The following is a 20,883-nucleotide window of genomic DNA, read 5'->3' on the forward strand; positions in this document are numbered from 1 at the left end:
AAATCTCTGTCAATGGGCATCGCTATCTGGGCCAACGTTAGTTGCCCCTCCGAAACTGCCCTCCATTTCAGAGGATATTTGAGAGTCAACCACATTGCTGTGGCTCTGGAGTCATATGGCCAGACCAGGAAAGGACGGCAGATTTCTTTCTCCAAAGGACATTAGTGAATCAGATGGGTTTTTCTGACAACAATTGGCAATGGTTTCATGGTCATCAGATTCTAAGTTCCAGGTTTTTTTAATTGAATTCAAATTTCACCATCTGCCGTGGCCACAGATTTTGTTCTGGGTCTCTGGATTACTAGTCCAGTAACGATACCGCAATGTCACACCTCCCCATAGGTGGGCTGCCTCGATCTAGTGTCTTCGGTGGCTTTTGGCTGCTTTCACTCTACGCTCTGGAACTACCTCCTTAAGCCTCTGTCTCCTCCTTTTAGGATGCTCTTTCAGCCAGCTCTTTGTAACCAGCCTTACTATCACCTTGCACTCCTTATCGTCCAATCATGTTTGGTAAAACTCCTTTGAGGCACCTTACAATGTTGAAGGCGCTGTACAAATGCAGGTTGTTGTTGTTGTTCCTTGAGCACAAATACCAGATTTGCCAGTGATTGGTTTTCTTATTCAGAAGCTGGCGTGGGGAATTTAAAAGGCAAAGGGACCTATCACAGAGCATGGACCAAGAATAGAAAATGGTGGAAAATCTCAGCTAGTCTGACAGCATCTGTGGAGAGAGAATCGAGCCAATGTTCGGAGTTAGGATGACCCTTCGTCAGAGCTAAAGTTCGGCAGAGTTTTGTTCAGCCATTTACACATTCTGATCTCTGAATGGATGCTTTTAGCATTCTCCTCATCTTTATCGCCACCATTTACATTCTCTTTGTCTTTTTCTCCATGACATCTTGGTCAGTTACACAACCCCCCTCCCCCTCACAGTGTAAATCTTACCTGATTTTCTTTGGCTTCAGCTCTAACGCAGGGTCATCCAGACGTTGGCTCTATTCTCCCCCCACAGACGCACAGGGCGGCACGGTGGCACAGTGGTTAGCAGTGCTGCTCCACAGCTCCACGGACCTGGGTCCGATTCCCGGCTCGGGTCACTGTCTGTGTGGAGTTTGCACATTCTCCTTGTGTCTGCGTGGGTTTCCTCTGGGTGCTCCGGTTTCCTCCCACACTCCAAAGATGTGCGGGTTAGGTTGATTGGCCATGCTAAAATTGCCACTTAGTGTCCTGAGATGTGTAGGTTAGAGGGATTAGCAGGTAAATATGTAGGGATAAGAGGGTAGGTCCTGGGTGGGATTGTGGTCAGTGGAGACTCGATGGGCTGAATGGCCTTTTTCTGCACTGTAGGGTTTCTATGATTCTATAATGTCAGGCCTGCTGAGACTTTCCAGCATTCTCTGTTTTTGTTTCCGATTCTAGCGTCTGCAGTATTTTATCAGGGTAACGGGCTGTTCTTCTGAGGTTTATTACTGAGCAAAGCAGAGGGAGATCGGGCTGCACTGTCCCTGGTCCAGGAAGGTGATGAGATGGGAATTGTTGTCTTCCTCAGTTCCAGCAATCCTCGTCGGATGAGCTTTAACGAAAAGATGAAAGGTGTTAGAAGTGAGATGTCAATCATCCATGTCACGGGGAGGAAGATGGTGTCCATGGTGATCAGGATTGTCACTGCCCCCCCCCCCCACAATCAGAAACTGTTTGTGTGTCGGAGCTTGCTCCATGAGGCAAGGCCTCCACTTTAAACCTCTGAGCTGAGGCGTTTCTATGGTTACCCAGTATCCTGCTGCTGCCCAGAACTGGAACGATGAAGCGTTCGCTTCTGTTTCCAAATCGACACTGAAATTCTCGCAGTTCCCACTTCCGCACTGCAGTTTTGACATGTTTAATGAGGACGGCTCAGTGGATAGCACTGCTGCCTCGCGACACCAGGGACCCAGGTTCGATTCCACCCTCAGGTCACCGTCTATGCGGAGTTTGCACATTCTCCCTGTGTCTACGTGGGTTTCCTCCGAGTGCTTCGGTTTCCTCCCACAGTCCAAAAGACGTGCTGGTTAGGTGCATCGGCCATACTATATTCTCCCTCGGTGTACCCAAACAGGCGCCGGAGTGTGGCGATTAGGGGATTTTCACAGTAACTTCATTGCAGTATTAATATAAGTCTACTTGTGACACTGATAATTAAACTTTAATTCCTGTTTGTGTATTTTTGTTCTCTAACCACACTCTGCAGACCCTGGCTCAGTGAGCCACATTCTCACATCTTGGTCAGTCCCACTCCAGAACACATAATCTCACCTGATGCTCTGATGCAGCACTGAGGGAATGCTGCACTATCTGAGGTGACAACTCCTGGATGAGATGTTAAGCTGAGGCCCTTTCGGACCTCTCGGGTGGGTGTAAAAGATCTGTGGTAGGGTGTGGCCCCTTTAAGAGGGCGAATGCTGTGGGCCATGTGATCAGGCTGGACCCTGTGGCATGTCAAGGTGGGAAGATGATGGCACACTGGTTAGCACTGTTGCCTCACAGCGCCAGGGACCTGGGTTTGATTACCGGCTTGGGTCATTGTCTGTGCAGAATCTGCACATTCTCCGTGTCTGCGTGGGTTTCCTCTGTGTGCTCCGGTTTTCTCCCACAGTCCAAACTTGCTCTGGTTAGGTGGATTGGCCATGCTAAATTGCCCCTTAGTGGTCCAAGATGTGTAGGTTAAGGTAGATTAGCCATGATAAATGTGTGGGGCTGTGGGGGGATAGGGCAGGCGGGTGGGCCGGCCTGGATAAGATACTCTGCCAGAGAGTCAGTGCAGAGTCAATGGGCCGAATGGCCTCTTTCTGCAGTGTAGAGATTCTATGGATTCCATGATTGAAGGGAAATGCAAATGTGATACATTTGGGAACTATGAGAGGTTTGGTTGTGTTACATGTTGGAATATATTCTGACTGAAAGTTGCTGCAGTTTTTGACCCTTTTATGATTCTCACTTCCTTCCCCCAGCTGGTGCTGGAAGCTCACAATGTACCTGAGCTCTCTGCGGGTGTCAACTGCACCTTTGAAGACTTTGCCGAGATGGATGGCCTGGTGAAAGGGAATGTGATCCAGTGCATTTCACCAGCAGAGAAGGAGGTGCCTCGAATCCTGACGGACAAAGGTAAGAGGTAGAAGCTGAAGGGTGCAGTGTGTCCGTTCGGACATCAGAGGGGGAGAGACCTAGGAGTTGGGTCCTCTGGTGATGAGTGGGTCACTGCAAGTCAGGGTTGTTTGTAGACACAAAGCTGCCACACAGAGCAGCAACTGGGAAGTTTCAGATTTAATCTGACCGATGTTCGCTTCTCAACTCCTGAAATTGGATGTGGCTTCTTGTAAAAATCTTCTGGAATGACTTCAATCAGGCCATTGAGGTTGGCGTATTGGAGTATGAACTCCCTGATTAAGGTGCAGACTCGATGGGCTGAATGGCCTCTTCTGCATTGTAGGGATCCTACGATTCCTCACAGCGCCAGGGACCTGGGTTTGATTCCCGGCTTGGGTCACTGTCTGTGTGGAGTCTGCACGTACTCCAGAAGTCTGACGATGAAGGGATTTTCACAGTAACTTCATTGCAGTGTTAGTGTAATCCTCCTTTTGACATGAATAAATAAATAAACTTTAAAATACATCATTTGGTACCGTGAGGAATTTCCTGACATAACTGTGCTGAAGCCACGGGCCACCTAAAACGAAACAGATAAATATATTAGCTTGAATTTTGCAAGCTGCGGGAAGATTACAAATTTTTTTCAGTCACTTGCCTCTGTACAGGAGACTTGGGTACAAAACGGGAGCCTTTCTCCCGAGTTTCTGGCTGTTCTGTATTACACAGGGCTCTGTGACTGGGCTCCAGTCGTCACAGACAGGTATCGCAGCTCCAAGCCTCTTGATTTTCACTGAGGAGTCATTACGAGATGAAGGAGTTATTGAAAATACAGCTGCCTACCGAAATCTTTACAAGCAAATTGCACTTAAAACAAATTGTGCCCATTAAAATAAATGGGGAGAAAACTGGTACCTGGAGATGTCGGCTGATCCATCAGAAAAGATGTTCAGAGGAGTAACCTGCATTAGATCCAATCGAAAAATCAATCTCTGCTGAAACTATGTTTGACAGTTCAAGTGTGCACTGATGTGACTGAGTACTGCACTGATCAATAAACACTAACTTTACAATAGTTAAGATGATTTTAGTTAGCCATATCTCTGCTCCCTTTGTGAGGTCCGAATTGAAGGTGGGGGCAGAGGGGTGGGGGGGTGTCTGAGTTGTTCAGACTAATTTCTTGACCCTGGCACATGGTGGCCTGAATATTGACCCGTCCTTCCCATGTCTGACTGGGCCTCAGGCCTGGGTTCTGAAGCTGCTGCTCAGTCCAGGGGAATTTGTAAGTTGATTGAAGGTAGTTGTTTTCTCAGTCCTATATTTGCTTCATCTTCACGGATTCGGGACAATCTCTGGTTGCCTATTCTTTCTGTTGCTATGTATCTGTCCTCTGATATTCATTCCCTGAATCCCTCCACCATGCCTCCTCACACTCCAAATCCCTCCGCCGTGCCTCCTCACTCCCTGATACACTCCACATTGCCTCCTCACACTCCAAATCCCTCCGCCATGCCTCCTCACTCCCTGATACACTCCACATTGCCTCCTCACACTCCAAATCCCTCCGCCATGCCTCCTCACTCCCTGAATCCCTCCGCCATGCCTCCTCACACCCTGAATCCCTCCGCCATGCCTCTTCACTCCCCGATACACTCCACATTGCCTCCTCGTTCCCTGGATCCCTCCGCCATGCCTCTTCACTCCCTGAATCCCTCCGCCATGCCTCCTCACTCCCTGAATCCCTCTTAATGCCTCCTTACACCCTGAATCCCTCTTAATGCCTCCTTACACCCTGAATCCTTCCGCCATGCCTCTTTACTCCCTGAATCCCTCCGCCATGCCTCCTCACTCCCTGATACACTCCACATTGCCTTCTCACTCCCTGAATCCCTCCGCCGTGCCTCCTCACTCCCTGAATCCCTCTTAATGCCTCTTCACTTCCTGAATCCCTCCGCCGTGCCTCCCTTTGCCTTTGCTCCACGTATCTTGGTACCATTGAAATTGTTATCAATCATTGGCTTGAAAGCTCTAATAGACTTCTGCCCTTTTGGGAGTGAGTTCTACATTTCCACCAGCCTTTCTGGAGGATAATGTGTTTCTGATTTTATTCTGGAAGGGCTTGGCTATTGTTTTAAGGTGAGACCCTCTTTGTTCTGAATTCTCCCACCAGAGAAAACAATTTCTCGATAATAACCCTCCAATGATCCTGTTGGAAACACTGGTTTGTGGAGACAAAGGGGCAGGGACTGTTACTTCACTGCAGTTGGAATGTACAAACCATTAAACAGCCTCACTGATTGAAATTGTCAGTTTTAATAACCAGGTACCACTTGCCTGTTAAAAGATGGACTTCTGGGAGAGAACCGGTTAGTTCCTAAACATGGAGACTACCTTGAGAAAGCACTGAGACGAACCTATTGCTATGGACACTGCATAATGGGCACAATTGGGATTTGGGTGAAAATTGCATCTGTTTTGAGGGTTTTCCCCTCAGGTTCCTGCTTAAACTTATACTGAGTGTGAAATCAGGCCGCATTCTAAATATTTCTTTACTCAGAGAGTGGTTGGGGTGTGGAATGCACTGCCTATTGTGATAGTAGAGTTGGACACTTTAGGAACTTTCAAGCGGTTATTGGATAGGCACATGGAGCACACCAGAATGACAGGGAGTGAGATAGTTTGAGCTTGAGTTTGGACATAGCTGGGCACAACATCGAGGGCCAAAGGGCCTGTACTAGGCTGTACGGTTCTATGTTTTCTTCAGATTTTACTTCAATGACGTGCGGTAACTGGTGCAGTTTGATTAAAGTTTATTTATTAGTGTCACAAGTAGGCTTACATTAACACTGCAATGAAGTTATTGTGAAAACCCCCCAGTCACCACACTCCGGCGCCTGTTCGGGTACACTGAGGGAGAATTTAGCACCTAACCAGCATGTCTTTCGGACTGTGGGAGGAAACCGGAGCGCCCGGAGGAAACCCATGCAGACACGGGGAGAGTGTGCAGACTCCACATAGACAGTGACCCGAGCCGGGAATCGAACCCGGGTCCCTGGCGCTGTGAGGCAGCAATGCTAACCACCGTGCTGACCCCAAGTTCTTGCTCTAATCAATTTGAGTATGAAATGGGGAAACATTCTAAATATGTTCTAAGTACATCAAGGAAGCCATTCTCTGATGTATTTTAGTGCGATAACTGGTGCAGTTTGATTAGTGCAACTGAAAAGGGGTGATCACAAAAAACAAGTTTTTAACCGCAGCCACCTGTGAGAAATCCATGACTGAAAATGAATCTGAAAAAGCCTTTTTGGAGCTGCTGGCTACACAGTGGTTCATTTCTTAGTAAATCAGAGGAGAATTGCATTCAAAAGTGTTTATATTGTGTCTATTAGCGTCCGTTTTGTCCAGAGGAGCCAGCTTAATATTTAGACCTGTAACTATGCCCATGGTGATAAATTAAACCTGGCGTGGGAACAGAGGGGAGGTTTAAAGAGATTAGTGCAATCGGCCGCAGAAGTTCCATTGACATTGGACACAATTTGTGCTCAGAATTCACCGAGGCTTTCTGCAGTTACACTGACTTTGGGCAAATTGCGCCGAAATAAACCACAAAACGCATCCTCTGCGCCCCCCTCCTCCCTTGTTACACTTTGATTTACTGAAATCAAAGTAATTCGAATTGATGTGGTTCCTCTTCGCTGTTTACTGCCTCATCACTGTTAATGGGAAAAATAATATTAATTTTCTAGGCCTCCCTGACTGCCAATATTTTAATTACATTTTAAATTAAGTGGCTATCAGACTAGCTGATGCAGGCTGAATGCAGGTCAAAATTACATTGAAAAACACAGAGAGGCACAAATAAATACTCAAACTAATTAAATAGAAAAAATGATTGTCGGATAGACACACTTAAACAGGGAAATATCTTGGTGTTCTTGAACAGCGCATTTTCAATAAATTTAGAAACATAAGAACATAAGAAATAGGAGCAGGAGTAGGCCATCTAGCCCTTCGAGCCTGCCCCGCCATTCAATAAGATCATGGCTGATCTGTACTTATACTTATATATATCTGTACTTATAGAAACTTATACTTTAGATTTAAAACAAAATGCTGCCTCGATCCTCACTGGACAATCAATGTTCAGGCCAAGCTGAGAATTTCCCTGGATCATTTCTGCTCATTCCCACTGTTCCCTGCCAAGTCTGTGATCTTTCCCATCTCAAAGGAGAAGGGCAGAGATGTATTGGGAACACCACCACCTGGAAGTTCCCCTGCAAATCACTCACTATCCTGATTTTGAAATATATCACTGTTCCTTCACTATCGCTGGGTCAAAATCCTTGAACTCACTCCCTAACTTATGAGAGACGTTGAGGGGGAAGGGGGAGGGAGCAGGGAGGATTCTCCCAAAAAATTCTAATTGTCAAATTTATGTGAAAACTGGAGTAAATCCCGTTGATATTTTTTTCAGCGGGATTTTCAAAGTGAATCTCCCACGTTCTGTGAACTGCAGAGCACCTCAGCATGAATCTCGCTAAAATTCAATGCATGGGGCCTATGCCCGCTGGAGAGGCTGGCAACATAGCATTGAGTGTGCCACTGCACATGTGCTGAAATGTCAACGCCGAGATCTGTGCATGCACGCTGCTGGATTCCTAATCGTAGGCTAGCCCCACAATCCCTGCTTCGCCAACCTTGCGAACTCCCCCACCCCTCCAAGGCCCGATCGCTGGCCGGCACCCATGTCCGACTCCAGTCACGAGCATTGGCACTTTGCCCCTTGGGCAGTGCCAGGGGGCAGAGGCTGGCGCTGCCTTGTTGCCAATGCGCCAGGGGCACCCGCCCACCCAACCCTCTAGGGGACCCCGATTTCCCTCTTTCACTCCAGCGGGTTCGGGCTGCCAGCTCCCCGAAGGTGGGGAGCTACTCTAAATTCCATTGGGGTGAATGACTCCTCGTGGGATGGGAGAGGTTAGTGGACCCCGCTAATCATATATAAATTGTATTACAATCCTTCCCCACCCCTCCTACATACCTAAAGCAGCTGCACGCCTATTGCTGGCGTGGAGCGATGGCACCAGAAATCTCATGCTGGCAGAAGCACTCAGGGCCAGACGCCCAGCACAGATCGTGCTAATCCGGATCTGCTGAAATCTCTTGGCTGCTGCACTGATAAATTAGCACAGTGGGATGAGAGAATCACCCCGATGGACACTGTACAAGATTATGAGAGACATGGACAGAGTGGATAAGGAGCAACTGTTCTCCTTAATTGAAGGGTCAGTCAAGGGACATAGGTTCCATGTGAGGGGTGGGAGGTTTAGGGGGGATGAGAGGAAACCCAGAGGGTGGTGACGGTCTGGGATGCACTGCCTGGGAAGCGGGATGCCTCACATTCCTTAAAAAAAAAATCTGGATGAGCACTTGGCACATCATAACATTCAAGGCTATGGGCCAAGTGTTGGCAAATGGGATAAGGTGGGAGTTCAGGTGTTTCTAATGTGTCGGTGTGGATTCGATGGGTTTAAGGACCTTTTCTGCGCTGTATAATTCTATGACTGTGGGTGTACCTACACCACAGGGTCTGCAGTGCTTAAAGAAGGCAGCTCAACCACCATCTTCTTGAGGGCAATTAGGGATGGGCACTAAATGCAGGTCTAGCCAGTGATGCCCACATTCCATGAACAAATTTTTTACCCGTCTGCTAGAATTCCAGTTGTGGGCAGGATGGGAAAATTCCAGCCACAAACTTCCAAGTGATATGCCCTCCCCGGCATTATTTGAGGAGCCGGGGAATTCTCCCCACTGGTTATTGATTTAATAATGTTTACTAAAACAGATTATCTGGTCATTCTCGCATCTCTGTTGTGGAACCTGGCCATGTGCAATTTGCCTGCTGCATTGCTAGCACAGACTCGATGGGCCGAAGGGCCTCTTCTGCAGTGTATGGTTCTATGATTTCCCACATTGCAGCAGTGCCTGCACTTCAGGGCAGTGTGAGAGTGCTTTGAGGAGCTTTTGGAGATTTAAAATGTAATTATTCTTTGTTATACAGGTATTTTGATACCCCAAACAGTTCCTTTGCATTGGAAGCCAAAAAATGATTTAATTGTAGAGATTCTTATAACATTCAAACCACTCTCACAATAAGAGTGGAACACAATGCTATGACAATACAGAGAGCATTTTTCACACAGCAAGATGCCACAATCTACAAGTCCTGGTTTTATAATTTAATTCTGGCTTATAGTGAGGGACGAATGTTGGTGAAGGATGAATTTTGGCCAAGGCACTTTTCCGTCTCTGCGCCGTGTAACTTTCAAGATACAAGTTGGGGTGTTTCATTTTTGAGGATGGCACCTTTGCTGGTGCTGCCTTCCCTCTATATTGTCCTGTGGTGCCAGCCTGGAGTCAAATCTCTGGCACGGGGCTTCGACGTGCAATCTGCTAATGGAGAGATGAGAGTGATTATGGTGGCTTAACCAGTTAACTTGCCACATGAGAGGCATAAGGGAGGGCCAAAAGGCTTTGAAGAATAAGAAAGAATGGGGAGTGAATGCTGGACACAATAGATCAACACTGAGCTTGGGTTGGAAGAGTTTGTAAGTTGGAAGAAGAGGGAAGACTCTGATGAATTTATCATTTCACTATCTTGGGAGAGAATGAATGGAAGTCACGCAGTGCACTGTGCAATCCAGTGCTGAATATATCATATCCAGTATTGACATGTGGAATGGCCTTTTCCAGGCATGCGCAGAGTTGTGACCGAGCCCCTTAGCTGCTGGAGGGAAGACAATCGATCCTCAGCGTTGGGTATGTGGGAGTTGGATGAGGATTAGGTTTGGCTGTGATGTTCACTCTGAAGAACAGAGGAGCAGGAGCAGGCCATTCAGCTCCTTGAGCCCGTTCTGTCATTCAGGTACATTGAGTCTGACCTGCATCTTAACTCCATTGCCCAGCCTTACTCTTGACCCTTTCGTACTCTTGTCTAACACAAATCTGACAAAGTCAGTTCAAACTTCAGAGAATTTATTTTTACAGTTTGTCTCGCCATTCGAGCAGTTACGTGACTGCAATATTATTGTTTATCTCTGTAACACTGCACGCTGGCTGGAAACACCCCAGCTTAAAGAAAAAGAGATATCCTGGATCTATTGGAAGTTTCCAGTTAAAATAGCGCAGACTATAATTCTCCAGCAGAGCACTGCAGACATGTATTATTATTGTTTGACATGGCCTGGGATGGGGAGCAAGGGGGTGGGAAGAGATAAGGGGAAGAACTGATGTAAGGATAATTACATCAGACATGGGGCCCCTCGGTGACATAGTGATTAGCACTGCTGCCTCATAGCACCCGGGACCTAGGTTCAATTTCCAGCTTGGGTCACTGTCTGTGTGGAATCTGTATGCTCTCTCCGTGTCCCCGTGGATTTCCTCTGGGTGCTCCAGCTTCCTCCCACAGTCCAAAAGACATGCCGGTTAGGTGCAATGGCTGTACTAAATTCCCCCTCAGTGTACCGAAACAGGCACCGGAGTATGGTGATGGGGGATTTTCACAGTAGCTTCATTGCGGTGTTAATGTAAGCCTACTTGTGACACTAGCAAATAAACTTTAAAACGTAAATGAGCTCCCATGCCTGGCTAAAATCTCTTTCAGATTTTCTTTTGGATGGTGTGGTGGCACAGTGGTTCGCACTGCTGCCTCATAGTGCCAGGAACCCGGGTTCGATTCCAGGCTTGGGTCACTGTCTGTGTGGAGTTTGTACGTTCTCCCTGTGTCTGTGTGGGTTTCCTCTGGCTGCTTTGGTTTCCTCCCACAGTCTAAAGGTGTGTGGGTTGGGTTGATTGGCCATGCTAAATTGCCTGTTATTGTCAGGGGGTTTGGCAGGGTAAATACATGGGGTTATGGGGATAGGGCCTGGGTGGGATTGGTGCCAGTGCAGGATTGATGGGCAGAATGACCTCTCTCTGCATTGTAGGGATTCTATGATTCTTTTCTATGATTCTATTCCATAAAGTGGCAGCAAATGGGATGTGATGGCTTTGTGTGCGGTACAGAAGAGTGGCCATTCTCCTTTCCCTAAATGAGCGACAAAGCCTCTTTGACGATGTCTGCACAGTTCCACTTCAGGAACGAGAATCTTTTGGACTCTGAGACGTGCCAGACAGACTCACTCACGTGCTCGGGGATGGAGATAATTTTCCGATGCAGCTGAAAGACAGCAGTTCCCCACAGCTGCCCCAACTGTGGGCTTTACAGCTGCAGTCTGGAAACACGTTTCCAAATCCTCCGACTCTTCCCGAGTCCCAAACCTGGCGCTCTGCACGGGGCCCGAAGCTCGGCACGGTCTATCTGAAGGAATAATCTCCCTCGCCGTGCTGGCATCGAAAGGCCTAGTACTGGGTGTTGCTCAGTCGACCATTAAAATGAAGTATTTAACAAGCCTGTCAAAACAATCAGGAGCAGATGGTTAACAATGAGCAGTGGTAACAGGAAATATATTATGTAAAATTTAGATAGATTAATTGTCAGTCATGATTTGTGTGGATTGATTTATCTCTCTTTCTGCTGCCGGGGACCTGCGCTGCTGAGCGGGAATGATGAGAGATGAATTACGTGCCAGCACTCTGGTTGTCTCGCCCAGTGAGAGAGCGCCTTGGCTAGGCCACGGAGGAGGGAAATGGGCCAAGGCCATGAACTGTGCGAGCACAGCACTGCCCACCTCTGTCCAAGCTTCCCTCCAGCCCCAGTGCCCTCACCATAGACTTGGGTTCCCTACCCTGCGGCATTTGCCCCGGTGGAGCAACCCGTGTAGTCAGACACATTAACACCTTGGCCACGTTCTGAGAGGCCATTCTGGCCAGAAGTGACCTTGTAATTGTGGTCCTTTCCTGGTCACATGAAGAAGAGAATGGAATGGGGGGGCTGTGATTCCAAATTTGTCTATAAATTTCCCACTTTAACTGATGCCCCATAGAAAGCATCTTTTCGGGATGTATCACGCAGCTTGGTGTGTCTCCTGTTCTGACCAAGGCCACAAGAAACTACAACGGTTGTGGATGTAGCCCAGTCCATCAAGCAAACCAACCTCCCATCCACTGACTGCATTGACACTTCCCGCTGTCTCGGAAAAGCAGCCAGTATAATCAAGGATCGTCACGCATCCTGGACATTCTCTCTCCCACTTTCTTCCATCGGGAAAATGATACAGAAGTCTGAGGTCATGTATCGACCGACTCAAGAACAGCTTCTTCCCTGCTGCCATCAGACTTTTGAATGGAACTACCTTATATTAAGCTGATCTTTCTCTACACCCTAACAATGACTGTAACATTACATCCAAAACTCTCTCCTTTCCTTCCCCTCTATGTACTCTATGAACAGAATGTTTTATTTGTATAGTTCACAAGAAATAATACTTTTTACTGTATCCCAGTACATTTAACAATAACAAATCAAATTCTATGAACTCTGCAGGAAGAAGTCTGCTAGCCAACAATAGTGATGATGGCTGTAAGTTTTCTCATTAAAGGGAACAACGAAAAGTACAGCACAGGAACAGGCCCTTCAGCCCTCCATGCCTGTGCCGATCACGATGCCCTAAATTAAAAAAAACTTCTGCCCTTACTCGCACCGTATTCCTCTATTCCCTCCTTATCCACTACCCATCCTATTACCTCTCATACGTTGCTAATGTGCCTGTTTCCACCACCTCCTCTGGCAGCGCGTTCCAGGCCCCCACCACTCTCTGCATGAAAAACTTCCCCTGCGCATCTCCCATAAACTTTCCACCTCTCACCTTGAACTTGTGCCCCCTTGTAACTGACACTTCCACCCTGGGAAAAAGCTTCTGCCTATCCACCCTCTCTGTGCTTCTAATCATTTTGTAGATTTCTATCAGGTCTCCCCTCAGCCTCCGTCTTTCCAGTGAGAGCAATCCTAGTTTCTTCAACCTCTCCTTATATCTTGGCGTTGTTGGCTGCAGAGAGCAGCCAGTGTGGGCAATCACTACCTGGGGCAGGGCTATTTACCACCCCTGCTAACAGTTGTGCCGTCAGAGCTCCCTGTAAATGCAGTGTGAAATCTACAACCTCCAGCTACAGGAAGAGCTGCCACAGTGAACCCTTTCCCCACCGATCCAGTCAATGCAGTTCAGTGTGGAAATCTAATTCCACGGTTCATATCTCCTGTATAAAGCTAGCAAATGGCACAATCAATGCGGCGAAGGATGATAATTACATAGTCGATGAGGTAAGAGACAGTAATTACATAATCAATAAAACAGGAGGAAAAACACAATACCAAGGTAGGACAAAGACAGTAAATGACTTAAGTCATCAATTAGGAAATGATAATCGAAAGCTTAGGTGTAAGCATTGCTCTGGACTGAACAGCAGTGATCTTAAGTAATAATTGTACCACTCAGTCCAGCCACTCACTGCCTGCCGTCGCTCGGTGGGTACCGCTCTCAGATGGAAGGTTCCTGGGTTCAAGCCCCAGTAGGATTTTCCAGCTGCCCTCGCCCCCAAGACTGGAAAATTCCTGCCAGCACAGGTTAGCACTGCTGCCTCACAGCGCCAGGGTGCAGAGCGAGTCAGATCACTGTCTGCACGGAGTCTGCACATTCTCCTCGTGTCTGTGTGGGTTCCCTCCGGGTGCTCCAGTTTCCTCCCACAGCCCAAAGATGTGCTGGTTAGGTGGATTGGCCATGCTAAATTGCCCCTTAGGGGACTAGCAGGGTAAACATGTGTTTGCAGGGATAAGGCTAAGGTGGGATTGTTGTCGGTGGGGGCTTGATGGGCTGAATGGCCTCATTCTGTACTGTTGGGTTTCTATGATTCTGGAGCAATGGACCCTGCCCCCCACCCCCCCGCAGATTCCTAACGCGGGGGATAAGGGAAGATTCCGCCCAAAGTTTGAGTCTGACACTCAAACACTACAGCAGGTGTGCTGCACTGTCAGAATCTCTGGATGAGAGACTTAACGAAGAGCCTTGGTTCAATGGAGGTAATTGGAGGAGTGCAGATATGTTGTGGGGCTCGGTGGGGTTACAGAGATAGGGAGGGGTGAGGCCACAAGGACTTTTCAGCAATGGTGCAAATTTAAGTTGAGCAGCTCAGTGAGTGAGCACAGGTGTGAGGAAAGAACGGAGCTCGATACAAGTTAGTGCACAACAATACAGCTTTAGATCCCTTCAAGATTACAGACGGAAAATACTGGAAAAGCCCAGCAGGTCTGGCAGCGTCTGTGGAGAGAGAAAAACAGAGTGAACGTTTCCAGTCCGGGTGACTTTTCTTCCTCCGCAGACGCTGCCAGGCCTGTTGGCTGGGATTCTCCGATCGTGCCCCTGCCCATCCTGCTGCAAGCGGGAATGGAGAATTTGGAATTCCAGCCAAAACTCCATTCACTTTCAGCTGTGCTGGAGAATCCCAGCCACGAGCGAGGAGGGAGGTTCCAGATTTCCAGCATAAGAGTCAGGAACAGGAGCAGGGAATTCAGCACCTCGAGCTTACTCTGCCATTTAGTACCATCAGAGCTGATCTCATCTTGGCCTCAACTCTATTTACCTGCCTGTTCAACATAACCCTTCAAGCCCTTACTAGTTAAAAACTATGACCTCTTGTACAAGATTGCCCTATAAGAAGAAACATAGAATAAGATGGGAGGAGGAGGAGGCCATTTGGCCCTTTGAGCCTGCTCCACCATTCATCACCATCATGGCTGATCTTCCAACTCAATAGCCCCATCCTGCTTTCTTCCCATAACCTTTTGATCCCTTTCTCCCAAGTGCTATATCCAGCCGCCTCTTGAATGCATTCAATGTTTTGGCATCAATTACTTCCTGTGGTAATGAATTCCACAGGCTCACCACTCTTTGGGTGAAGAAATGTCTCCTCATCTCTGTCTTAAGTGGTCTACTCTGAATCCTCAGACTGTGGTCCCTGGAGTATCAGGCTCTCTGTAAAAAAATTGCTCCTCAGGTTCCCATTAATTCTTTCCCCTCTTAAACCTGTGCCCTCTAGTTCTCGATTCCCCAACCCTGGGAAAAAGAATGAGTGCCTTCACTCTATCCATGCCTCACCTGATGTTATATACCTCTATAAGATCACCCCTGAGTCTCCTATATTCCAAAGACAAAAGTCCGATTGGGATATTGAAATATAATTGAAACACCCTCTCCATGTCTGCTGTCAATCCCTCTTATCATGCTGTACACCTCCATTAGGTCCCCTCCCTTTCTTCTCAACTCCAGGCAGTATAGACCCAAATTGCCCAATCTCTCTTCACAAGAGAAAACCCTCATCCCTGGAATCAATCTCGGGAATCCCCTCTGAATCGCCTCCAATGCAATGCATCCGCAGAATTTTGCTTTTCTTCAAGAATGCAGAGGCAAGATAAAAGGCCAACTGGGAATGCAGTGGAATAGTCCTGGCTAGCAATAGTAACAGGAACAAATGAGTTAAGGCAGGGATGGGGAGACGGGCAAGGTTGTGAAGGGGGTAATAGGTGGTTATTGCTGACGGGAGTGGAAATGGATTTGGAACCTTGGGGTCAATTAGGAGATCAGACTTAGAATGTTCAACCTGGGTCAGTGGCCGTGAAGAAGGTCAGAGCTATTGGACCAGAGGTCAGTGTTGGTCAGTGACCACAAGGGAACTGGGAAGCTGACATGAGTTCTGGACGAGCTAAAGTTTATGGAGGAATGAAAAGACAAATAAAGATTTGCATCGATATTGCAGCTTCCACTACCTGAGGATGTCCCAAAGAGCACACAACAGCCCACACAGTACTTGTGCAGTGAAGTGACTGTTGTAATGTCAGGAACGTGACAGCCAGTTTGGGCTCCAACAAACAGAATTGTGATAACATTGGAGGAGTAGGCCATTCAGCCCCTCAACCCTGCTCCTCCATTCAATGAGATCATGGCCGATCTCTTACCTCACCAACATCTTCCTGCATCATCCCCTTATCCTATTGGCATCCAAAAATCTATTGATTTTGTTTGCTCAATGAGGGAGTCTTCACAGTCCTCTGGAGTGGAGAATTCCAAAGATTCACCACCCTCTTGAGTGAAGAAATTCCTCCTCATCTTGATCCTCTTATTCTGGGACTGTGTCCCCTGGTTCCAGACTGCCCACCAAATAAGGAAAACATCCTTCTGGCATCTACCTTGCTGAGCTCCGTAAGAATTTTGTACATTTAAATGAGGTCATTTCTCATTTTTCTAATCACTAGAGAATTCAGACCCAGTCTCCTCAATCTTTGAATAGCTGTGGCTATTTTTAAATTTAAATGTTGAAAAAGTTACTTAGAGGAATGTTGCTTGCTCTCTTGTGCACTCTCTCTCTTGCATGCCCCCTCTTTTTTGTGTGCTCCCTCTCTCTTGCATGATCCCTTTCTCTTGCGCGCTCTCTCTCTTGCGCGCTCTCTCTCTCTCTTGCGTGCTCTCTGTCTCTTGCTCCCTCTCTCTCTTGCATGCTCTCTCTCTCTCGTGCGCTCTCTCTCTCTTGCGTGCTCTCTCTCTCTTGCGCCCTCTCTCGCTCTTGCGTGCTCCCTCTCTCTTGTGCCCTCTCCCTTGCGCGCCCTCTCCCTTGCGCCCTCTCTCTCTCTAGCGCGCTCCCTCTCTCTTGCGTGATCCCTCTCTCTCGCGTGTGCGCTCTCTCTCTTGCGCGCTCTCTCTCTCTCTCTTGCGTGCTCTCTCTCTCTTGCTCCCTCTCTCTCTTGCGCGCTCTCTCTCTCGCGTGCTCTCTCTCTCATGCACTCTCTCTCTCTTGCGTGCTCCCTCTCTCTTGCGCCCTCTCCCTTGCGCGCCCTCTCCCTTGCGCCCTCTCTCTCTCTAGCGCGCTCCCTCTCTCTTGCGTGATCCCTCTCTCTCGCGTGTGCGCTCTCTCTCTCTCTTGCATGCTCTCTCTCTCTTGCTCCCTCTCTCTCTTGCGCGCTCTCTCTCTCTCTTGCGTGCTCTCTCTCTCGTACGCTCTCTCTCTCTTGCGTGCTCCCTCTCTCTTGCGCCCTCTCCCTTGCGCGCCCTCTCCCTTGCGCCCTCTCTCTCTCTAGCGCGCTCCCTCTCTCTTGCGTGATCCCTCTCTCTCGCGTGCGCGCTCCCTCTCTCTCGCGTGCGCGCTCTCTCTCTTGCGCGCTCTCTCTCTCTCGCGTGCTCTCTCTCTCTTGCTCCCTCTCTCTCTCTGTTGCGTGCTCTCTCTGTCTTGCTCTCTCTCTCTCTCTCTCTTGTGTGCTCTCTCTCTCTTGCTAGCTCTCTCTCTTGCGTGCTCTCTCTTTCTTGCGCCCTCTCTCTCTCTTGCGTGCGCCCTCTCCCTTGCGCGTCCTCTCCCTTGTGCCCTCCCTCTCTCTTGCGCGCTCTCTCTGTTGCGCGCTCTCTCTCTCTCTTGCGTGCTCTCTCTCTCTTGCGCCCTCTCTCTCTCTTGCGTGCTCCCTCTCTCTTGCGCGCCCTCTCCCTTGCGCGCTCTCTCCCTTGCGTGCCCTCTCCCTTTCGCGCTCTCTCCCTTTCGCGCTCTCTCCCTTTCGCGCTCTCTCCCTTGCGCGCTCTCTCCCTTGCGCGCCCTCTCCCTTGCGCGCTCTCTCCCTTGCGTGCCCTCTCCCTTTCGCGCTCTCTCCCTTTCGCGCTCTCTCCCTTTCGCGCTCTCTCCCTTTCGCGCTCTCTCCCTTTCGCGCTCTCTCCCTTGCGCGCTCTCTCCCTTGCGCGCTCTCTCCCTTGCGCGCCCTCTCCCTTGCGCGCCCTCTCCCTTGCGCGCCCTCTCCCTTGCGCGCCCTCTCCCTTGCGCGCCCTCTCCCTTGCGCGCCCTCTCCCTTGCGCGCCCTCTCCCTTGCGCGCCCTCTCCCTTGCGCGCCCTCTCCCTTGCGCGCCCTCTCTCACGCCCTCTCTCTCTCGCGCCCTCTCTCTCTCGCGCCCTCTCTCTCTCGCGCCCTCTCTCTCTCGCGCCCTCTCTCTCTCGCGCCCTCTCTCTCTCGCGCCCTCTCTCTCTCGCGCGCCCTCTCTCTCGCGCGCCCTCTCTCTCCTCTGCGGTTTCTCTCTTTCTAGTTTAAAATTAAACATTCACTTTGATGAGGTCCACCATTCCCATCCACTAGGTTTTCCTGAGAAGTCCTCTACCATCCCTTCTGAGCTTCTCCTGTATTTCAGAACATGGGAAATCACATTATAGAAAGGGTTGTTCACACAACAGCTGGATGAGAATGGTCATTGGGCCCATCTCCATCCGGGAAGGACCGGTCATCCCTCCCCTCACAGCTCCAAATGGATTCTTAAATGATTCCAAGTTCTTTTGCCTTCAATACCCTAATTATGAATTTGTTCCAACTGCTAATTAATCCATGAGGAACTACCATAGATCTGAAACTTGCTTTTCCTTGCTTGGAACCCTGCCAATCCCTTGTCCTTTTGCCAAAGGTTTTGTTTAGCATTACAATTTCGATGCCGTTAATCATTTTGTTCACCTTTTGTGAAGCCTTCTGTCATCATGATAGAACAACTCAAAAGTTTCTACATTTCAAAGAATCATAGAATCCTATGGTGTAGAAGGAGGCCATTTTGCCTATCGGTTCTACACTGACCACAAACCCACCCAGACCCCTATCCCCATAACCCCATGTATTTAGGAACATAAGAACTAGGAGCAGGAGTAGGCCATCTGGCCCCACAAACCTGCTTCGCCATTCAGTAAGATCATGGCTAATCTTTTCATGGACTCAGCTCCACTTACCCGCCCACTCACTATAATCCTTAATTCCTTTACTGTTCAAAAATTTATCTAGCTTTGCCTTCAAAACATTCAATGGGGTAGTGTCAACTGCTTCACTGGGCAGGGAATTCCACAGATTCACAACTCCTTTGTGTAAAGAAGTTCCTCCTCAACTCAGTCCTCAATCTGTTCCTCCTTATTTTGAGGCTATGCCCCCTAGTTCTAATTTCACCAGCCAGTGGAAACAACTTTCCTGCTTCCATCTTATCTATTCCATTCATAATTTTTATATGTTTCTATAAGCTCTCCCCTCATTCTTCTGAATTCCAATGAGTATAGCCCCAGTCTACTCAATCTGTCCTCATAAGCCAACCCTCTCAACTCCAGAATCAACCTAGTGAATCTCCTCTGCACCCCCTCCAGTATCAGTATATCCTTTCTCAAGTAAGGAGACCAAAACTGTACACAGTACTCCAGGTGTGGCCTCACCAGCACCTTATACAGCTGCAACATAACCTCACTGTTTTTAAACTCCATCCCTCTAGCAATGAAGGGCAAAATCCCAATTACTTTCTTAATTACCTGCTGCACCTACAAACCAACTCCTTGAGATTCCTGCACAAGGACACCCAGGTCCCTCTGCACAGCAGATGCTGCAGTTTTTTACCATTTAAATAATAGTCCATTTTGCTGTTATTCCTACCAGAATGGATGACTTCACACTTACCAATATTGTACTCCATCTGCCAGACCCTCGCCCACTCACTTAGACTATCTATGCCCCTTTGCAAACTTTCAGCATCCTCTGCACAATTTGCCCTGCCACTCAGCTTAGTGTCATCTGTGAGTTTTGACACACTACACTTGGTCCCCAGCTCCAAATCGTCTGTATAGTTCGTAAAACAATTGCGGTCCCGACTCTGACCCCTGAGGCACACCACTCATCACTGATTGCCAACCAGAAAAACATCCATTTACCATAGCTTGTCCCCCGATGCTAAGGGGCAATTTAGCATGGCTAATCCACCTAACCTGCACATCTTTCGGACTGTGGGAGGAAGCCGAAGCACCTGGAGGAAACCCACACAGACATGGGGAGAATGTGCAAGATCCACACAGACAGTAACCCAAGCCGGGAATCGAACCTGACGCAGTGAGGCAGCCCCGTCTCCAGCATCAGGTATCCGAATGGGACACAGAGTGCAGAGTGTGTGGCCTGGCCCCACCTGCCTACACTTTAAGCTTGACTTCCCACATTTCATTCACTTTGTTCAGCACCTCTTTGCTGATCTGCTCCACAGGGAACGCACATGTGAGGCTCAAGGTAAGGGGAGACAGTGGCGTAGCGGTAACGTCACCGGACTTGTAATCCAGAGGCCAAGGCTCTGGAGTCATGTGTTCAAATCCCACCATGGCAGCCTGGAATTGAGCAGCTAGCCTCAGGGATGTTGACCATGAAGTCATCATTGTTTACCAAAAAAAAAATCTTGTTTACTAATATCGTTTAGGGAAAAAAAATCTGCTGTCCTCCCCTGACCTGGTCTGCATGAGGTTGATCCTGAAATGGCCTGGCAAGCCACTCAGTTCGAGGGCAATTCAGGATAGGCAATGAATGCTAACCTTGCCAGCAATGCCCACATCACATGGAAGACTAAATGAAAGTCTACAGAAGTCCTGCTAGATCTTGCTGTTAGTGATTCTCATACCGTTTATGGAGAACTGCCAATGCTCATTTCTGTCAATGTGGCTTCCTGTGCAGATGAGCAAACAGGTTCTTCATTTTGTACAGTTTGCCAATTTGGCCACTGAGCTACAGAATTCCAGTCATTCACTTATTGATCATATTCCCTGTTCAGCACCCAACCTGTCCCCTCCCCCCCAACCGAACCCTATCCTAACGTAAACTGAATTCCAATATATTTGATCCTCCGACACGCAAGTGTTTCCAGATCACCCAATGTTACTGTGCGGATGTTCAGAGGATTTATCCAACGTTGTTGGGTGGTATCCTCACCCAGACATCCCCACCCCAACTACATTCTCGTCATGATGCGC

At 48.5% G+C, this 20,883-nt stretch overlaps 1 protein-coding gene across 4 annotated transcripts in view; it reads left to right on the top strand.

The window, feature by feature from the left end:
- The window catches only part of plxna4 (plexin A4), a 641,164-nt gene that overhangs the window by 436,722 nt on the left and 183,559 nt on the right, over positions 1–20,883 (top strand). For all 4 annotated transcript variants that reach the window (XM_080207652.1, XM_080207655.1, XM_080207653.1 and 1 more), the window contains exon 7: positions 2,988–3,141. In XM_080207652.1, coding sequence (XP_080063778.1) covers positions 2,988–3,141 — 154 coding nt within the window. The remainder of the gene's footprint in view (positions 1–2,987; positions 3,142–20,883) is intronic.

Source organism: Carcharhinus amblyrhynchos, chromosome 19 (assembly GCF_965287045.1).
Source record: "Carcharhinus amblyrhynchos chromosome 19, sCarAmb.v2.hapA, whole genome shotgun sequence".
NCBI lineage: Eukaryota > Metazoa > Chordata > Chondrichthyes > Carcharhiniformes > Carcharhinidae > Carcharhinus > Carcharhinus amblyrhynchos.